The sequence below is a fragment of the Monodon monoceros genome, unplaced genomic scaffold (assembly GCF_005190385.1).
Source record: "Monodon monoceros isolate NGI ecotype Baffin Bay Population unplaced genomic scaffold, NGI_Narwhal_1 Super_Scaffold_16, whole genome shotgun sequence".
Lineage (NCBI taxonomy): Eukaryota > Metazoa > Chordata > Mammalia > Artiodactyla > Monodontidae > Monodon > Monodon monoceros.
Genome location: NW_021703772.1, coordinates 88,780,953 through 88,801,762, shown reverse-complemented (window position 1 = coordinate 88,801,762; position 20,810 = coordinate 88,780,953). Strand labels below are relative to the sequence as shown.

The 20,810-nt window shown below is 34.5% G+C and overlaps 1 protein-coding gene across 1 annotated transcript in view; it reads right to left on the bottom strand.

Annotated features, from left to right (window-relative positions):
- LRP1B (LDL receptor related protein 1B) overlaps nucleotides 1–20,810 on the bottom strand; it is a 1,820,879-nt gene that overhangs the window by 477,604 nt on the left and 1,322,465 nt on the right. Inside the window, exons 36-37 of the mRNA XM_029226108.1 lie at nucleotides 7,552–7,686; nucleotides 6,846–6,975 (exon numbers count right to left, since the gene is read on the bottom strand). Coding sequence (XP_029081941.1) covers nucleotides 6,846–6,975; nucleotides 7,552–7,686 — 265 coding nt within the window. The remainder of the gene's footprint in view (nucleotides 1–6,845; nucleotides 6,976–7,551; nucleotides 7,687–20,810) is intronic.

Sequence of the window (20,810 nt, the reverse complement as noted above, 5' to 3'; positions counted from 1 at the left end):
TTTTCCCCATTATTTTGCTACTGCTAAGTTGCTGAGCACTATTACTCAAGGTCATATAAATACCCCATTAGATTCTAGAAACCCATTCCAGCTGGACTCATGTTGCTTGGAATCCTTTTATTCATATTATACTTTATTCGTATTCCATTCACCACAATAGTTTCACCAAAATTTACTTATTCATTTAAAGCTGCTAACTCTACTCATATCATCTATGAGTTTCTTCCATTTCACTAATTTTAACCGCTAAAAAATATTCTATTACTATATCTCTTTCACTTCATCTCCAAAAAGAGAAGAGAACTTTCCCTAATTTAATCCTCCCATTTAAATTTACCTCATTTAATCTTCCCAATAACCAAAAAGGATATAAGCGTTTGAGATCAAGATACTTCAAAAGATCCCAAAGGTAGGAAATGTCCAAGCTGGGCTTCCAAACCATAGTGGACACTGTTGGTGCTGCACTTAGACATCCTCAGATCTTGTTTCCTATTTCTGTGTACTCCAGTGCCCAGCTCCTGTGTCCTTTTATTTTTAGTAGCTCACACATCCAACTTTCTTCAGAGGACAGCTACTAGAATCTCTTCTTTCACAAGTAGTGCTGAGAGCCAGAAATCTTGGGAGTGTATGTCTCCCCAGGATTTTTGCCCTTATCCAGTGAATAATGGGGTGGGAGTTCAAAGTCAAGCTCCCCTGCTAAGTGAGGTTTACCCCCCAAAGCTTTAAAAGGCATGTCTGAGGTCTGGACTTTGCTCACAGTTGAACCTTTGCTTGGTCCCTTTCCTATCTGGCTTCTTCTGACTTGAATTCTCATTCCAGGATCTGTTTTTTTAGAGATACCTAATTTTTAAAAACAATTTAATTAATTAATTTATTTTTGGCTGTGTTGGGTCTTTGTTGCTGTGCGCAGGCTTTCTCTAGTGCAGTGAGCAGGGGCTACTCTTCGTTGTGGTGTGCGGGGCGTCTCACTGTGGTGGCTTCTCTTGTTGCGGAGCACGGGCTCTAGGCACACGGGCTTCAGTAGTTGTGGCACGTGGGCTCAGCAGTTGTGGCTCGTGGACTCTAGAGTGCAGGCTCAGTAGCTGTGGTGCACAGGCTTAGCTGCTCCATGGCATGTGGGATCTTCCTGGACCAGGGATCAAACCCTTGTCCCCTGAATTGGCAGGCAGATTCTTAACCACTGCGCCACCAGGGAAGTCCCGAGATACCCGATTTAAGATGCAAATCTTATCTATCTGCTATCTGTCCTCCATTCTTCCTGTTCCATTCTATTGCTTCTTCCTTGACAAGGTTCCTCCTACACTCCTTGGAATCTGTCTCTTTTTTTTTTTTTTTGCGGTACGCGGGCCTCTCACTGTTGTGGCCTCTCCCGTTGAGGAGCACAGGCTCCGGACGCGCAGGCTCAGCGGCCATGGCTCATGGGCCTAGCTGCTCTGCAGCGTGTGGGATCTTCCCGGACTGGGGCACAAACCCGTGTCTCCTGCATCGGCAGGCAGACTCTCAACCACTGCACCACCAGGGAAGCCCTGTCTCCTCTTTACATGCATTTTCTTCCACTCCTCTGCCTATGAATATGTGCCCATACTCCCTGACCCCATACTAAGAAAAACTTTCTGTGTGCTCTACTACATTCTCAATACACTTCCTATTTTTTCCTCTTTTCCTTCATTGTCAAAGTTTCTGTCACTGTAGTCTAAATATGCTGGCTCTACTTTCTAATTATCTTTCACTTATTAATTCTTTATATTTGGCTTCTGCTCTTGCCAGTTTCCTGAAATTCATAACAATTAAAAATGTCATCCTGATCATCAATTGCATGTTCTGTTTTCTGCTTTTATCTCTCCTAATCTCTTTCCTGCAGGCACATTCTTCTCCCTAAAACTCTTCCCTTGATTTCTATGATACAGTGATTTCCTGAGGACTTGAAATGGCTTTTTTCCTCTTGCCTCTTTCCTATTTCTTTTGCCTTATTGTTAATTTTCTTTTTTCTCCTCTTAATCATATTATCTCCTAACTGCAAACATTCTTCATTTTTGTCCTTAGACTTCTTTTTCCTTGGATAATTTCATCTACTACCATGATTTATTGAAGAGCCTGAACTCTGTTGGAATAAGGAATAACTTTACACTTATCCAACTCCTGATTCTATTTATACTCTACTAAATATCTCTTCTCCAGAATTTGCTATCTCAGGAAGAATCCATGACCTCCAAGAGAATTCTATTTAAAAACAGAATGATATTGTTAAGATTCATTCTCATGCAAAAAAGACTAGATCTTTCTAAATCCAAACTTAAATCTCATATGTATTTTAAAATCTTCTTCCCTCTTTCCAACTTTGATCTGACTCCTTGTGGCCTGAGGACTTGCCATGAAAAAGTCACACAGTTTTTCCATTTACTGCTCTTTTCTATTTATTTTAGTCTCCCACTTATTGCCTCTTACTCTCTCCATTTCTTGGTTTGAGGGCTGAGAAAGAACCTTCCCCCTCCTCCATAACACTCTCCCTTGGATAATAAAGAACCATTTCTAAGAATTCCTTAATTTAAAGACCGCTACAACTTCAATATCTCATTATACTTCTGATCTCTGCTTATGTGGATTGTTTGGGGCCAGTGGGAAGGGTTAGGAGAGAGGGTCCAGGACCAGTTTATGTTTCACTTGGTAAACTGGGGATGGAGTTTTAAAACGTGGGGAATCCCATTGCCAATTTTATGGTCCCAACTTATCTTCGAGCTACATTACCTACTCTTCCCTACATGTACCTTACACACTTTTGTTCTTGGCAATGGCCTTTGCTTTGCCACTACCAATTTTTAAATTATTCTATTTCTTCTTCACATAAAATATTCCCACTCCATCTCAGAAACCTTTCTCCTTCAGGTTCCCTCAATAAAGACTCTCCTAATCACCACCACTGCTGCTACTACCCTCACTTGTACTATCTAATCATATGCTATCTCCTTTTTCTGAAATTTTAATGTAATTTTATAATAGCTGTATGAAAATTTTCACTTTAACATGAAATTTAGATATGAGATTTAAGCTTGAGTTATATCAATCTAGTGTTTTTATGCCCCCCAAATTAGTCTTACTTTACATTATGAGACTATTTTTTTAACTGAAGTTTTGTACTTGTTTAAACTAAAAGTTTAAACAGAAAACCTGTTGTGAACAGAAGCTACATCTTATTTATACCATCATACTTTACAGTGTCCACTTGTGTCTTTCACATAGCCAGTAGTCCTATTTTGTCAAGATGTACTGAATTAAAGGCTGAGGAGGAGACGGAGATGTCCTTACATGACCTGGTTCCCAGTGCGTAGCACTCGAGGAGTGTTCATTGAATAAACTGACAAAAAAGTGAAGTACATGTGGGTTTCTTTGCCTGATGTCCTCAATCATCCTAGAGAGAAGTTAAGTATAGTTATATGCTAAGATGACTGTACAAAAGATACTTAAGAAGGTCTGGAATAACAACTTGAGGCCACAGACTAGGTTTTAATAGAACGCAAAAGAAAACTACAGAGTGACTAGTTAGCAGCAAGAGGCCTGTTAAATTGAACTGCATGAATCAATAATAGGCCAGGCACAAGATGTTCTCTACAATAAAATGAAGTGTTGGACTTATTATAAATATGACGGGAAGAAATTCTTTATTCAAAACAAACCCATTTCCTATGTATCTATGATATTTCATAACATTCAAATTATATTTGTTCCTACCATCAGAATAATTATTCATAGTCCAGCAATTGATCATTTTTTTTCCACTGAGGGAATAATGATTTATTGCTTAATTGTAAAGTACAAATGAAAAAGAGATTTAAAAAATATCATCACATTAGAAGACATTTTTATATTCAAATTTACAGGTATGATGTGGACACACTAAACTGAGTCATGTGTTTTGTTCTTGGAACTAAACAAAATTATACCTTCCCTCAACATTCTTAATATGTACTGGCAAGTGTCCATGGGCAGGCAGTGGTGGGTAGGAGAATTTACGGGGGAAGTCAGACCCAACTCAAAAATTTTTAAAAACTTTTCCTAATTTTCCCAGCATTTTCTCATTATTGTTTATTCTCTCAGTATAGCTCTAATCTTTACATTTTTATTATAATTTTATGCTAAAACTGTTAAAACTATTTTCTTATATGCTTGATATTTTTGGTTATTAATTTCTGTAATGCTTAACACTATATATATGTGTGTACGTATATGTAAACATGTTACATAACACACACACACATATACATACACACATAATATAGCATAATCTTTGGAGTTTAGAAAAACCTAACTCTCCCACATATCATGTTAATGATAGAGTAATATATTTTAAATTGCTGACTCAGTTTCCTTATCTGTTAAATGGAGGAAATAACACCATTCTACGTTTGTTGTAAGCTTTTAAACAGAATGAAAGAGGACCCACTGGTGAGCTCTGAGCAAAGCAGTAACAGCTACTTACATTTTGGAAGGATCATTAGGCCACTACATGAAGAATAGACTGTAGGAATACCAAGGTAGAAGATGATAAACCACAATCCAGAAATGTTGGTAAGAATGACGACGACTCACACTATGGTGGTAGCAATGAAAATTGTGAGAAGTAGGTAAAGCATAAATGTAGATTGAAGCCAAAGGTAACAGAATTCCTGGTATATTGAACATACGATATGTGAGAGAGATACCAAAGTTGTCCTATTGTCTCTTTGAAATTCATCTCAAATCATCCCTAGTACTAATAGAAATTCAGTTTGTTCAGATATTCAGAGTATACTATTTGGTCTGGGACCTTATCCTAGCCCAGGTGATGAAACATAACTTGTCTAAATATGTCAAGATATTCTCTTCCCTTTGGCTGTTGACTGATCTAAGGATGGGCATGTAACCCATTTCTGGCTAAGAAAAAAACAAAGGGATTAACATGAAGACCTTTCTCTTCCCAAATAAAACAATAGAGTCTAGCAAGAAAAAGGTTTTCTCCTATCTCCTTCTCTTTCCTTAGGTGTAAACATACTCTCTGAGGATATATCAAGTGTGCTCTAACAATGGGGCCTTAACATCAAGCATAAGACAAAATATAACCTAGTAAAGGTGGTAGCTGAAAAGGGAGAAAGAAAATCTATAGATTTAACACATTCTAGTTAAATTTTAATTTGCATCCAAGAGCAATCCTAACCAATGCAGCTTTTCAATTTTTATATTGTAATCTTAGTTTTAGCTTGAAGCATGACAAATTTGCTGGCATTATTTTTCTCTCTTATATTAACCTTCTTTGTTTCCTCTTTCACTGTACTGATAGTATGACTTAATTTTATAGCATTTGTCAAGAAAGTGAAGACAGTAATGACACTGGAAAAAGCACATACAACATATAACAAATAGGAAAGAATGTAGATTTTCGTGAGAGTTGACTTGATGTTTTACATAGATTGACTTCATCCTAAATCAGTGTTCCTTATACTTGTTTATCTAATACACCTTTGTGTGACCACCATGGCTTCACTTTTTTCCACTCCAAAAGACACAGGAGTTTTACTAACATAAAAAAAAAAAACATTTTAAAAAACCTCTAAAATAAAGTAGTAATAGAAATTATTATTGCAAGAAACACAATAGTGAGGAATAATATAAAATTTTATAATAGGACTGCTTTTTTATTATTGTGTCAGTCAACAACTTATTCCTTACCAACCACTGTACCAAGCTCTGAGGACAGAGAAATAAACCAAACACACATGGCTCTTCTCATCGAGTTTTACAAAAGAATACAGACATTACCCAGTCCAGTGAAAAACAGTGCATAGTACGGTAAAGCAAATAAATATAAATAAGCAAATATAATTTATAAAAGTGAAAGTACTGGGTGCTTTGGTGTCATATAACAGAATGTCTGTTTGTAAAACCAGGAGAAGATAAAATTTATCAAGGTGAAAGTAAGAAGGAGAACATTGCAGGTAAAGGGAAGAAGCTGTTCAAAGACTGAGAGTGGAAGAGAATAGGAAATATTTGAAAACATTTCAAAAAACTAAGAAGTCCAACAGAGACTGAGATAGCAGAGAGGCAGGAGCAGGAGTTTGAGGCTGAAAATTTACATAGGGCCTGATTAAGAAGAATCGTAACAGAAATTTTGGACTCTGGTGAGGTTAGAAGATCAATTGGGAACTTATTGCAGGGGTATCTGTGTAGCTCAAAAACAGATTTAATCAGGGTGAAGGTAGTGAAGATGGAGGGTGGTAGATTGATAATACCTGGAAGAAAAAAATCAGCAGAATTTGGTGTCAGCTTGAATTCATTTCAGTGTTAGATATGTACAGTTTGGGTGTCCAAATGGAAAAATGGTACTGTCAAGAAGACAGGTAGACATACTTATCTGAATCTCAAGAAGAAAAAGAAGGAAAAAAAAAAGTTTGGGATGAACATGTTGATATGGCAATTATAGATACATAAATGGAAATTGAAGCTTTAGAAATATTGGAGAACGAGTTTGGCTATCAAATGGTTCTTTCATTCATTCGGCAAATAATTGAGTACCTAATATGTAAACAGTTCTAGGGCAGAACTTTAAATTGATAATCTAGAAAAATGTTGGTGTATCATTTGGATTTACACACACATTAAAGAACGGCATAATAAATATGAACCTATCAAATATGTACTGAAATATACATGACAAAGTGAAAATAAACTTTTCCTTCTGCTTAGCTAAGATAGTTTTGAGATTTGTTTCAGACATTATGACTAAAAATAAATATTAATATCAATTTCTGGAATTTTCTTTTAACGAAATTTAAATCACTTAAAATCCCCAAAATATATGTAAACGTTAAATTTACCCTTTTTCTGGGTGCACAGCTATAGATCTTGGTTGATCCAAGCCTTGGGAAATAATTACATAACGAAAAGAGCCACTGAGTCTCGCAACTTCAATTAAGTTGAAACCATGATCCGTCCAATATATGTTACCTAGAAGAAATACAAACATGTTTATAATACAATTATGAGAAAAACTTATTTATTAATTCAGCGAAAATTAACTTTCTGAACATTCACATGACTATTAAGAAATCATTTACTTCCTAATTCTTTTTTAATATGTGCAGTTCCTAAGCAGAAAGCTATAAATAAATATGCAAATACTTCTTAATCTCACATGTCTGTGGTTTAAACCATATAGTGATACGTTTATATGTTAAAAATAAATTGAAATTTCTCTCACCTGAGGAAGGGCTGTACTTTCATTTTCTACTAGCTTCAGGCAAAAGAGAACTTCTAACACTTTTGTTTACCAGCCTCGTGGGGCTCTCAGGAGATCTGGGCAAAGTTAATACTACATAATGTACTTCTACATAAAAACACTTATCCAAAGGCTCAAAAGCATTAGAAAGAGTGAAGCCAAAAGCAAAAGAGGCTATTTACCCCTGTGGCTAGAAGTACAAAAAAAAAAACCTGTTATGAGTCAGAAACAGCATTTTTATGAAGCAGATTGAGCCACTAACAATATAGGTGTGAAACAAAAACAGAGAAAGCCATGGATGATACCAGCAATCCAGTCAATAGCTATCCCTTCCACTCTTCCCAAGCCATTGGTGATGATATCTTCTTTCCAAGTCTGATCTCTTTTAGCTCGGCTAATTTTATTGAAGCCCATGTCTGTCCAGTAGATGGTATCATTTTCTATGGATAAAACAGAAAGAAAAAAAAAACATACACAAACACACTATAAAAGGGATCGATATATGTATTAGGAGCACATTGCATCAGCATTTTGGGGGTTATCAACCTGGGTGTGCTGGAGTTTAAGTGTTCTTCAGGAAAATTTACTAACAAAGATGGTAAGAAAGGTATTAAAACCACATGAGAGAACCTAGTCAAATGTTTTAAAGCATTTTTGAAATATATGTGGAAACAGTCTATCACATCCTTTTTATTTTTTCTTCATTTTCCTATTCATTTTAACTCAATAAATATTTATCCCCCATGAATTTGCAACCTTGAAATCAAACCAAATTACTTTGGACTACAGTTTTTCTTTTAACATCTATTCTTATGTCTGAGTTCTCTACATATAAAGAGAATGCTACTGGGGATAATCAACAAAGTCTCAAAGTAGAGAGAGAATGGAAAGAAACATAAAGGCATTTAAAATATATCAAGGGTGTTTTATGTATAAGGTCATTCAAAATGTATAAAGCCTTAAAAATACCTTATCAACTAATTATTCCTTCTGAGGTACTAGTTTCCCAAATGTCAACTACAAACCCTGTGCATTCTTTTTCAAACTCTCTTTGTACAAATGGGCTTAAGAATACTTGAAGAATGGCTCTATGCTATCGTAGAGTCTTTAAATAACAGTGCTTTTTGAATATTTGAATGAAAAATGTTCCTAAAGACTATAAATGAAATATATGTGCATGCATATGCATAAAGGGTAGCAATTATAGATCAATGATGTTAAATACAGCCACTAGAAAGACACTGGGGACAAATCATTAAATAATAAATTTGCCACCAACTAAGTAAGTGTTTGTTTGTGTTGCGACCTACATGGCCATTTGAAGAACAAATCCTTTAAGACCAATATAATTTCCATCTGGCACACAGACAGACTATGGAAATAAAGAAAAAGCAATTAGCATAATAAAGCCATTTATCAGTAAGTTTGGGGATTCTGTTTCAAATGAAATATAGTCTAAATTCTATTACCTGTCTGGGGAAAAATTCCAAATAGCCCCTGTTCCCAACAATGGTTAAGTCAGATACACACTTGCGTGAATAAGAGCAGAGATACCATTTTCAAATATATATCTGGAAAGCAAGGACTTGTTTCATTTTTCCAATTTCGTCAAACTATCAGTTGATATGTTTTCATGATTGAAAGTGTGAATCAATCAACAAAAATAAGCATCATTTTTGTATAAATATTAAGTATTATATGAAGAGTCCTATTCTCTTCTGTTAACATTAGATCCATATATCCAACTGCCTACATTGCATCTCCACTTGTATGTAAGAAAAGGCAATCTTGATTGCAAAAGACAAATTTTGGATTTCTACCTGAAACGTACTTCTCTCTCAGTCTTCCATATGGCAGCTGCCCATGCCTTGGTGGTATGATGGAAGGCACCTCCATCCTTTGTTTCTTGGGCTAAAAACCTCATATTGTCCTTGATCACTTTTCCTCACACTTCACATCTAATCCATCACCAACTACTCTCATCTTCAACCTATAACCAAATATTTTGTCTCTTTTTATTCTTCTTTCAAATCAGATCCCTCATTCCACCACTTCTCACACTCTCCACTTATAACATAATCCAAGCCATTATTAACTCTTGTCTGAAGTATTGCAATAACCTCTAACTTAGTTCCAGCTTCCACTTTTGCCTCAGGACTCCCTTTCCTCATGAGCCTTGTCTCTACTGAGGGTCCACTGTCGCCCTATTAAAAAGTAAATAAGATAATTTCTCTCCTCTCCACTCAAACTTTCTAATCATTTTCCATCTCATCCAACTGTAAAAGTAAAGTTCCTTCCCAAGACCTTCAAGATCTATCCACATCCTTCAAGTCTCTTTCACCTACTATCCTTCTACTCTCCCCCCTCTAGTAATAAGACCTTCCTCTTCCTAAAACAAACCAAATGCTGTTCAGCCTAAGGTTCTTTACATCACTTTTTCTTCTGCTTGGAATGTTCTTTTCCCAGCTATCTGCACAGCTCTGTCTTAGCTCAAGTATTCCTTCTTACTGAAACTTTCCCTGACTACTCTCTACAGAAATTATTTCCTTGCCATGCTCCATTTCCCTTACAAAACCTATTTTTCTCTGTAGCATTTATTACTGTCAAACACATTACATATTTATTGGTTTGTTGGTTTAGTGTCTGTATTGTCTCACAGAAATATAATCTCTTTGAGGGCCGGGACTTAATTTTGCTCACTGCCCGATCCCTGGCACCTAGAATAGTGCCTGGTACATAGTAAGCTCAAAGTAAACATCTGGTGAATAAATGAATGAATGTGGTGTGCTGTACAAAGACTGGTTGGGAGGATATACAAGGAAGACAAAGCTCTTACTGTGAGAAACTTTATAAGCTAATTAAGGAACAGAAGGTATGCACATGAAAAATGACTAACAATTCACAATAGTGTAGCAGGAGCAGCATATAAGTAGTAAAGACAAGCATTTTTATGAGTTCAAAGAAGACATTAACAACAAGTATTAGAAAAAAAGGACACTAAATATTTATGTGACCCTTACTTTTCTATTTCTCTCTAATAGCTTTGCCAGTCCTGCAAAATTTTATTTAGTATAATTAGGAAGCATTTTTTTCTCACATATGCCACTACATCTTGCACATACTTTTATTATCATATTGAGCTGAAATTGCATCTTTGCATTTCTTCTTAGAAATTGACTGTGAGATATATCATAGGTAGGGACTGCAATAGACCCAACATTTACCAAGGCAGTCACAAGTGCAGTAGGCATTTCATGAATAGTCACTATGTGAATAATAGATTAATTTGTAATGCTGAGGCTATCTCTACATGGTCAAATCCACTAGATTACAGCACTGAAGGAACGGAGATGTTTCCTTATATTCTTTTATTACTTATATTTGGGATATTAGCAAGCAAATCAATCATGTAGTGGTGCATTAAGGAGGACCAAGAGGATAGAATAATTAAATCACTCATTCTCATCCAAATCTCCTTTCCTTATTTTTCACATACACATTGCACACCTCCATGCTCTAAATGGAATGACTTCACTAAGATATAAGAATATGTCTTCTAATTATCTGGGAATATCTGTAAAACATACATAAGGTAGGTCGAGAGTGTTTTAATTATAATAGAATAAGGTGGAAGGCTGATAAAATTTTACAACAAACCTTAAAGATACAAAGTGGAAATACATATAAAGACAGAAAGGGAAGAAAGACTATCATAACTGTGTTCTGACTTATTCCAAAATATGATTTTTTTAACTTTAATTATCCCCATTCAACAGATACTTACATAATACTTAGTGCATGCTAAGCATCCATATAGGCATAGGAGTATGGTGTTGAACATGACAGTCCCTGAAATCGTAGATTTTACTTCTGGAGTTGAATTTTTAATATAAACTATCCTAAGACATATGACAATAAGTAACATATAATATAATTATAAATTATGTACCTATTTTGGACACTCAGATAGTATTCAATTTCTGGCTATTATGAACAATGATATGAACATTCTCATCCATGTCTTATAGAGGACATACAGTGTCATTTCTATTGGGTACATAAACAGAGGTAGAATTGCTGAGTCATAGGATGGCTTTAGTAGGTAGGGCTTATTTTAATACATTAATACATTAATTAATTATCTGAAACAATTTTCCCTGAAATAATAATCTACACTATAGACCTTCTACAACTACTGTTGAACTCCACCACCCTCTTCATATCTGGCTGATTCAACCATGAAGACCTCCTACTACATAAGAACATGCAAGAAATTCTAGATTCTCTTATTTCCAGGAACTAGCCACCATGCTTATTTACCTTGGTTCATAGTGTTTACCTTGTTAGATAAAAAAAGCAAATGACTGGAGTAGTATGCTTAGTGAAATAAGTCAGAGAAATACAAATACTCTGTGTTATCATTTAAATATGGAATCTAAAAAATAAAACGAATGTATATAGCAAAACAGAAATGGACTCAGATATAGAAAACAAACTAGTGGATACCAGTGGCAAGAGGAAACTGGGGAGGGGCAAGATAGAGGTATGGGATTAAGAGGTAAACTACTATGTATAAAACAGATTAGTAACAGGATATATTATACAGCACAGGGAATTATAGCCACTATTTTATAATAACTTTACATGGAGTATGATTTATAGAAATATTGAATCACTATGTTATCTATCTGAAACTAACATAATATTGTAAATCAACTACACATCAATAATAAATAAATAAATAAATAAAAATATGTAACTAAATGGGCATGGCTGTATTCCAATAAAATTTTATTTCCAAAAAGAATTACTTAAGGACAATTCCAAAGTACTAAAATTTACAAATTTGACTAGCTCAATTTATCTACTCAGTTTTTTTGTTTCTATCCTGCTGGACCCATTATACTCTATCCCATACTTTAAAAATAAAGACAGTTATGCTCAATCCCAAAAGTTAACTTATGGAGAATTCTATATAAAGTGTGTTCTGGTTTCTTGATAAACTTCAGTGTTGGGTTCTAAAGAATGTTTTACCTATGGCTATTGAACAATTGTCAACAGATACACTCCTTACTACCTTATAGAGAAAGCTGTCAGGATTTTATTGTTATATTTTTAACTTTTGTTTTTATATACAAATAAGATTTGGCTGTATGGAGCCAATACAAGCTCTTGGTGTCAATGATCACAGTGAACCTGCACTTTAACTCTGCCGCAATCAAAATGAACAATGTCCCTCACCCCACTCTAACCACCAACGCTTACTTGGACTTCAAATATTTGCTACCACTTTCAGATGAGCTGGTTGCTGACACCTTTCTCATTTTAAAGTCAAATATAAGCATTCTCCATGTGTTTACTGGCTGTTTAAATTTTTTTTATTTTTTTGCCACTTATCAGCAGTGACCTTAACAGACAGGCCCCAAAATAGTTTCTACATTCTCAAAGGCTGCCTTCAAGCCCCACATCCATTAATTCCTCTAGTTTAGCTGAGACTATGGTTTCCAAACTGATTTTTATTCTAAAACTTTGACAGATATGACAGTTACTTCTAATTCAAACTCTGTTTTTTATACTTTCAAAAATCATCTTCTCTAATATTTGGAAAGAAGACACTTTATCATATCACTCCTGCATTTTCCAATCATCATGTGTATCAATGCAATATTTTGTTTCTGTTTTGTGTCATTTCAGCCCAGATACAGGAATCAGTTTTTTCTCCTTAATCCATGTCTTACTCTCCCACCCATATCATGTGCAGAACTATACATACAAGCTTGAAATACAAACAGTGCAGTAGAATTCATGGAGGAATGGGATATGAAGATTTATTATCATAACATAAAAGCTTCAAATTGAAAATCAAATGTCCTTATTCTAAAAGGTGCCCTGGCCACCCCACCACATGCGTTTTTTCAGTGGCAGCTTCATATTGGGCCCCAGCCTCACATCTTTTCCTCAGCTCCTCCCCTTCTCTCTCATCTCAATTTATCATCCCCGCCCCTTTCTGGTTAGCCATTCATCAAAAAGAAGCCCTCTCCAATCATTGCTCCCATTCTCAGCAACACATCAGCCTTTAAATAATTTAAATTTCTTAGCTCTCAAATGGCTGGCTGCCCATTAGAATTGCCCAGGGAAGTTTTAAAAGAATACTGAAGATGCAGTCACGCCTCAGAGATTTGGAGGGAGACGCAAGAGGGAAGAGATATGGGAACATATGTATATGTATAACTGACTCACTTTGTTATAAAGCAGAAACTAACACACCACTGTAAAGCAATTATACTCCAATAAAGATGTAAAAAAAACCCCAAAAAGATATATATATATATATATATATATATATGTATAAATTGCTTAGTCTGGGGTAGTTTGCAGGTTGAGAATTATTAGTTAACCTGTCAAAAGTACAGATAAGAAGAAAAACACTTGTTATTTAACAGGGTCCAAGATCTTGAGAAGGAGATTTCTATTATAAAATGCTACTCCCCACAACATCGCACCGTAACCCCCATTACAATCTCATTGTTATTAATGTTTCTTTGCCAAAGGGATTTTCAAGGGGAGAAGGGGGAGAAAAGAGCTTGATATAACCTCCAGAATATCAGCTTTGGGGGAGGTATTTTTTTTCTCCAGTTTGGGGAGGGCTTTAACTTGAAAAAAAATAATTAAAAAAAATTTGTTTACTTGATTCTGATATGCCACGGGCCCCAGGTCTGTTAGAAATTACTGTTCTGCAATCTATGCCTGAATCAGGTCAAATTATAAGGTAGCTTATAGGGAGATTACTTTGCTTTGATCCTTCTCCATTCCCAATAAGCTGGCTTTTACTGAACTATGTTTGTATCCTAGGCTACAGGTATGTATTCTTTGCTTGGTTTGTTTTTTTTGTTTGTTTGTTTTTGATTATATAGACATTGTGAGCCCTGAAACTGATTATGTTCCTCTTCCCAAACTGGTTGTTAGAAATATAAAAATTAAATTTGCTGCAAACTTCTAGCAAAAATATAGACTTTTACAATGTGATTTTATCTCTCATTTCATGTTTCTTTTTCCCTAATTTTTCTCTTGGCACTCATTTGTTCCATCTTAATTGTTCATCTCATTGAAATTCCTGCATTTTGGGAAAGCTACATAAAATGATTCTCAGAACTAGTTAAGGTATTATATATATATATAATATATATAAAACATATACATGTTTTAATATAGCAAGTCATATGTTATAGACAATTGACATCAAAGTTGAGTAAACACACTCTAGGGAACAACTAGGAAAATTAAGAAAATCCAAGGCAGTGCAAGAAAATGTTAAAATTGTAGTTTTTACTTTTTGTCCCTTATGCTTTTAAAATTTCTATTTGGTATATATTTTATAATGTATTCAGTCATAACATGTAATACAGTAATAGTATATATTCTTTATAAGTAAATAATTTTAATAAAATAATAAATAAATAAAGAGTGAGATCTCTTTTTGTTTAACCAGTAAGTTGTCTGATAAAAAGGAAAGGTTTAGTACTACCAGTGCAGCTGCTACTTTCCAGTCATGCCCCATTTTTGGCACACTCTGTGCCATGGTGCACCAGTTGAAACCTCTGGAGCAGACTATGATATTATAGAAACTGAGAGGAAAGCAAGGTCGAAGTCAAGGTCATCAGGGAAGATTTCATGGAAGAAATGAGGCTTTGGCTGATCCTTGAAGACTGGAGAGCATTTGGATTAGGAGAGAAGCACAATATAGTTCCTAGAAACCTAGTTTAGAGAAAGAACCAATTTAATAAATGCAATCACCTCCATAATAGGAGTGGGGGAACAACAAGATCATTTCAGGAAGAGTTGTGAGCAAAAGCTGTGATGACAGCCAGTTCTAAATTATCAGATGCTTGGGAACAGATAAGAATTAAGTTGTACTTTCTATTCTTTTCCAATTTTGAAATCATTTTTTCAAATATTTTGCAGGTTAATAATGACCCAAGTTCTTGATATACCATATTAAAAGGGATTCAATAATAAAGTGCTAATGAATTACATTTGTTTCTTTCATCTTGAAAAAGGCAAATCAATACAAACACTAATGGGCAATTCTCCTACAGTAACAAATCAGCAAGAACTCCATCTTGTGAGTGAATAAAATAAAATCTGCAGACTTCAAAAGTTTTAGATATCTTAATCCCCTTAAGGTACAATGTTATGAAACCTTAGATAATGTACATTCTCTTTTAAATTACTCTTTTATCAAGTAAGAAATATATGCCTGCCTAGGTTTTGTGTCCTGAATGAAATTTGCATTAAACATACTTATTATAAAAGCAATTCCATTTTCAGGTTTTGAACGGTTTCCTCTCAGGGTAACAAAAAGAATCTTTCACATTTTCTTAAGCATTCACTGTTTTTTCTCTTCAAAGCAATTGCACTGTGCTGTTTTTCATAGGCGTTAAAGTTAGTTCTCACAGCCCTTGTGTGCCTAATTTTGACTTTCAGGTAACATATGAGAACTAAAATGTCCTGTCACGCTCTCTTCTTTTTCACATTTGGAGAGGACCGATGGCAGCTCCAAGGAGAAATTGTTTTAATTTATTCTGTTTTAGACTTCCAAAACTAAGCTGTAAAATTGAGACAGCATGTTGAGTAGATACATCTTCAGGGGACACCTACTCAGACATTTATTCAGGAAACCATCAACCTGTTTCAGAAAACAATGACACTCTGTACCACTTTTATTTTTGAATAGGGAAAAGGCAGAAATCTTGTTCCTCAAATGCTTGATTTCTATATTATACCTCAAATTAATAAATCAGACAAAGATGAAGTATAAACTTTAAAAACAGAGGATTTTCCAGCAAATAAGTTTGGATTTTTTTTTCTTCATTACCTCTGGTGGAAAAAAAAAATTCCTTACTTAAGAAGTTTACTAAAGAGAGGAATGTAGCATAATAACTAACATCTTGCATACTGTGTCCTGATTTCCTGAGTTATAGATCCCAGTTCTACTACTTAAAGGCTCTATGACATGGGAAAGTTCCTTAACTTTTCCATTCAGTTTCCCAATATGTAAATTGGGAATAATAGAGTTGCTGTGAGGATAAATAAATAAATGCTTTGTTACAGTACTTAATGCCTAGTGCATAATATACATAATAAAGTATCAACTATTAAAATTAAAAATACAGAGTATATAACAAAATGAAAGGTATACTAACTAATAAATTTGGCAATTTTGTATGCTTTTGAAGTTTTAATGTGGTTTTAGTTTAACATACTACCATCTTTATAAATGTGAAACTAGACAGAAAATATTTTAATATTTCCTCTCTAAAAGGACAAAAAACTAATGTGAATTATTATCATCCAAGGAAATAACAAAAACAGTAGAAAATTTATTGAAAGCAAACACTCGGCGTTGCTATATATTTTCAAAGCCAACTAGCTATGAATTATTTATATTAAAAGTTAACATTGGTTTGGATGCATAGTGACATCCCATATTTTCAGGAAGGCAAAGTTAAGTTTACTATTAAAAGTTATACAGAAACTTTGCTCTAAAGATTACTTGACATTGTCAGTGTTTATTGTACTTAAAAGGCAGGCCAAAAAAAAATTTTTTTTTCAGAATAGAAAAGAGTTATTATTAACACTGTTAAAGAATCAATAAAATTTCTGTCCTCAATGGCTGTCTTAAATGTCTACGCATATCACATATATGACAGATAGATGTTTAAGAATCTTATGATATAATTATTCTCTAGTTTGACTTTACTGTTATTGAATCGTAGCTAACATGATAATAAAACACAGTATATAAATATGCTCTGACAGGGAGATCAGCTCGTTGCTTTGTGTCCACCTAGAGGGGTGGGATAGGGAGGGCGGGAGGGAGATGAAAGACAGAGGAGATGTGGGGATGGATGTATATATATAGCTGATTCACTTTGTTATACAGCAGAAACTAACACACCACTGTAAAGCAATTATACTCCAATAAAGATGTTAAAAAAAAAATGTGTTCTGAGCTTTCAGAAAAAAGCACAATGAACAAATTCTTGCTAAAAATTAAAAAAAAATGTATATCAATACTTTTTGAAGGCTACATGTATTCTAGGGGATACCAAAATGACCAAGAAGCCTCCTTCAATCTTCCCAGAGAACCAATCACCCTCTTGTCAGTACTTGGTAGTCATCTATATCACCTATCATTTTATAGTAAGTCACAGTTGCTTCTCCACCTATACTGAGAGTACATTAAAAGGAAGGCTCCATATAATCTTTCTAGTTAGCTCCTGAGAAGCCAGTGCATTACTTTGGACTGTAATGATATAAAAGCTCAGTGAATGAATAACCTAGCATGGCTGCATGCCTTCATGCCATAAAAAAGTTCAAAGTCAACATGTCAGAAGATAAACCTACCAGAGCTGCCCTAAATCCACTCTGTGCTCTAAGTTGATGGGAGGAACAGACTCCTCATCACCCAAAGATCTGAGCATTGTCCTCGATCCCTTCTGCATCTATTTACCACCACATCCAGTGAATCACCAAGTCCCGCATGTTTTAACTCCTTTTATTTATTTATTTTTTTCAATCTGCACGTACCACTACAGTTTCATTCAGGTCCTTACCATATCTCTTCTGAATGGTTGCAACAGCTTGCTAAATGGTTTCCCTTCCTACAATGTTATCCTCCTCAAACCCATTCTCACAACTATCAGGGCAACTTAGTTAAAATGCAAATCAGACCTTCTCACTTACCACTGATCATGTTCCTAGGTTTCTCATGACCTCGGATGAAGTTCAGATTACTTAGTAAGTCATATGAGGACATCTATGATCAAGAACAGTGGCCTCCAAACTTTTCTGATGAGTAAAATAATTTGAGTATTCACTCTCTCTGCCTACATAATATACGTTAATCCATTATACACATAAACACATATACAACATGCAAAAATATAAATTTTTAAAAGGTACAAGAAAAAATTAAATATCAATAATTTTAATATGTTTTCCCCTATATTTGACTACATTATTCAGTTACAGGGCATGTACCTTGCTTCCCTCTTGGAAAAGATTCAGCCCGTCCTACTTCTTGGGTTTTGTCTAGTACACTTCCTGCCTCAGGCTTGACTCCGGCAGCACCGCCCTAGTTGTAATTGCCTTCACATCATATCACTTCTCATCTCTATGCCTTTTCTTTTGTCAATTCTTTTGCACCTCATTACCCAGGAAACTATTATTCAGGCGTTAAGACTCATGCATTCCTCCTCCAGGAAGGCTTTTGATTATTCCAGTCTAGTTCATCATCCTCCTTGTTGCTTTCATAATAACTTGTACTTATCTCTATAGTTGTACTTAACTCAGAGTATTGCACAGCTCCCTTTTATGCATCTTCCTTTCCAATAGATTGAACCTGGTTTTTGTTCATTATGGATTCACAATGTCTATCTCCAGCTTTCCATACATGATATTTGAATACATGTAATATTCAATTAACAACCATAAAAATTAAGTAATGGTAAAAACAATAGTGTTAAAATCAGAATATTATATAGAGCAAAGAAGTGTAATATAAAATATAATTTGCTCAGAGGATAAGAAATAATTTCCTAAGGTAGTAATACTTTAGCTGATTACTGAATCAGTTAAAGAATGAATATGCAATGTGTCCTATTAATGAAACTATATATTCCCTCCTATGACAAAATATTAAATTAAGGTAGCAGGATATCATTATAGTAATTATCATTTTAAAATAAATTTCATTATATATCAACTGTTAGTTAAATGAGCTAATGTGATTTCACAAAGTTTAGGCTCAAGTCAGCACTTTCTGAAATTTTGAATATTTAAAATTACAACAGTGTTTGACAAGCTACACACAAAAACATATAGTATTTGTCTCATATTGTTCAGTACAACTTAATAATGAAATGATATGATGTCTTGAATTTACTTGAATTAGATGAAACAAATTGGACATGAATTGATACAGGTGATGGGCGTGGAGTGGAGTGGTAGGGGGAGTTCATTATACTCTTCCCTCAACTTTTTTTTTTTATTTGAAAGTTTCCATAGTAAAAGGTTAAACAGTGCTCCACCAGCTTGAAAATAAGTCTTCATTTTAATAATCATTCCTAAACAGATTCAGAAGATTTTATGATAATATGTCAAAAATCTCTAATCTTTAATATAATTTAATTGGATAACACTCAGTATTCTACCCATTCGGTAAACTAAGAAGCTCCAACAATTGCAGCAAAATTTTACCAGAACTATATTAACCACAAAGTTTGCATTTTAGGACTGAAGAAATACTTGAAAAACAAACAAACAAAACCTTGAAGCAAAGAAGGTATTCGTATAAGCTAGGCTTTGGAGGGTACATATTAGAAATAGTATTCTTGCTCTTAGAAGAATGAGGAACAAGTTGACTAAAAACAGTCTTAGAGCACAGCTCAGGCAAAGGGTGATTTTTTCACCTCAATTAAACCATGCTTATGCTGATAAGAGGTTAAAGATTATATCAGAAAACTACAATGAAACAGAAAAAAAAAAAAAAAAGATCCCATATCAGCTTGCACTATCAAGTAAGTGAAGAGAGATGTAATTTAATAAGAAATAATAATAAGGTAGGCTCAGACATTCTGAAAAATGTAATACATCCTAGGGAGATAAAGACAAACAAGACTCCTTAAGAAATTTTGATTCAGTGAGAATACAAATGAAATAGTTTTAGAAAGCTAGTGATAGAACATCTTAAGAAGGGTAGATCAAGGACAAAACTTTTTCTGAAGTAGCTAACTTGAAATGTTTGCAATTATCAAAGAAGAGGTAGAACAATTTTCTCTATATATCTTGTGTGTGTGTGTGTGTGTGTGTGTGTGTGTGTGTGTGTGTATATCCTTCCCTCCTGCTATATTACCTTGAGCTTCAAGCCTCTTAGATCTTAAAAGAAAAACTGTGACAAACTAGTAGATAATTGTATAGGAGTCTACAAAAGGAAACTCTAGTGCTTCAGGAAATGTAGTGAGTGACTAAGTGGGCCTGCAGCCTTCCCTTGGACTTCAAATTGAATGAATGCTTGCCATGACGAAGTCTCTAAGACATGTATGAAGAAGAATGTCTTCCTATAAATCCCACAATATATGTCTTATTTTGTTGCTGTTGTTTTATCCCAATGCATGAAATTTGATGATCAGATCACAAAGTTAAATAATGAAAACTATGCCCACAAAAAGCTATGTACAAGAAAGTCCAAAGCTTTATCCATATGAACCACAAACTAGAAATATACAAAGACATTCATCAATGGAAGAATAGATAAATAGGCTATGGTATATTCACACAATGGGTTCTCAACAATAAAAAGGAACACACTACTAACACATGCAATGGTATGATGGATCTCAAAAATATTGTCTGAAGGGAAAGAAACAAGACACAAAAGAATACATATTGTGTGATTCCACTTAAATAAACTTCTAGAATTGGCAAAACTAACATATGGTGATAAAAATCAGATCAGTGATTGCTTCTGAGGATAGTGCATTAAGAATTAAAAGATGAAACC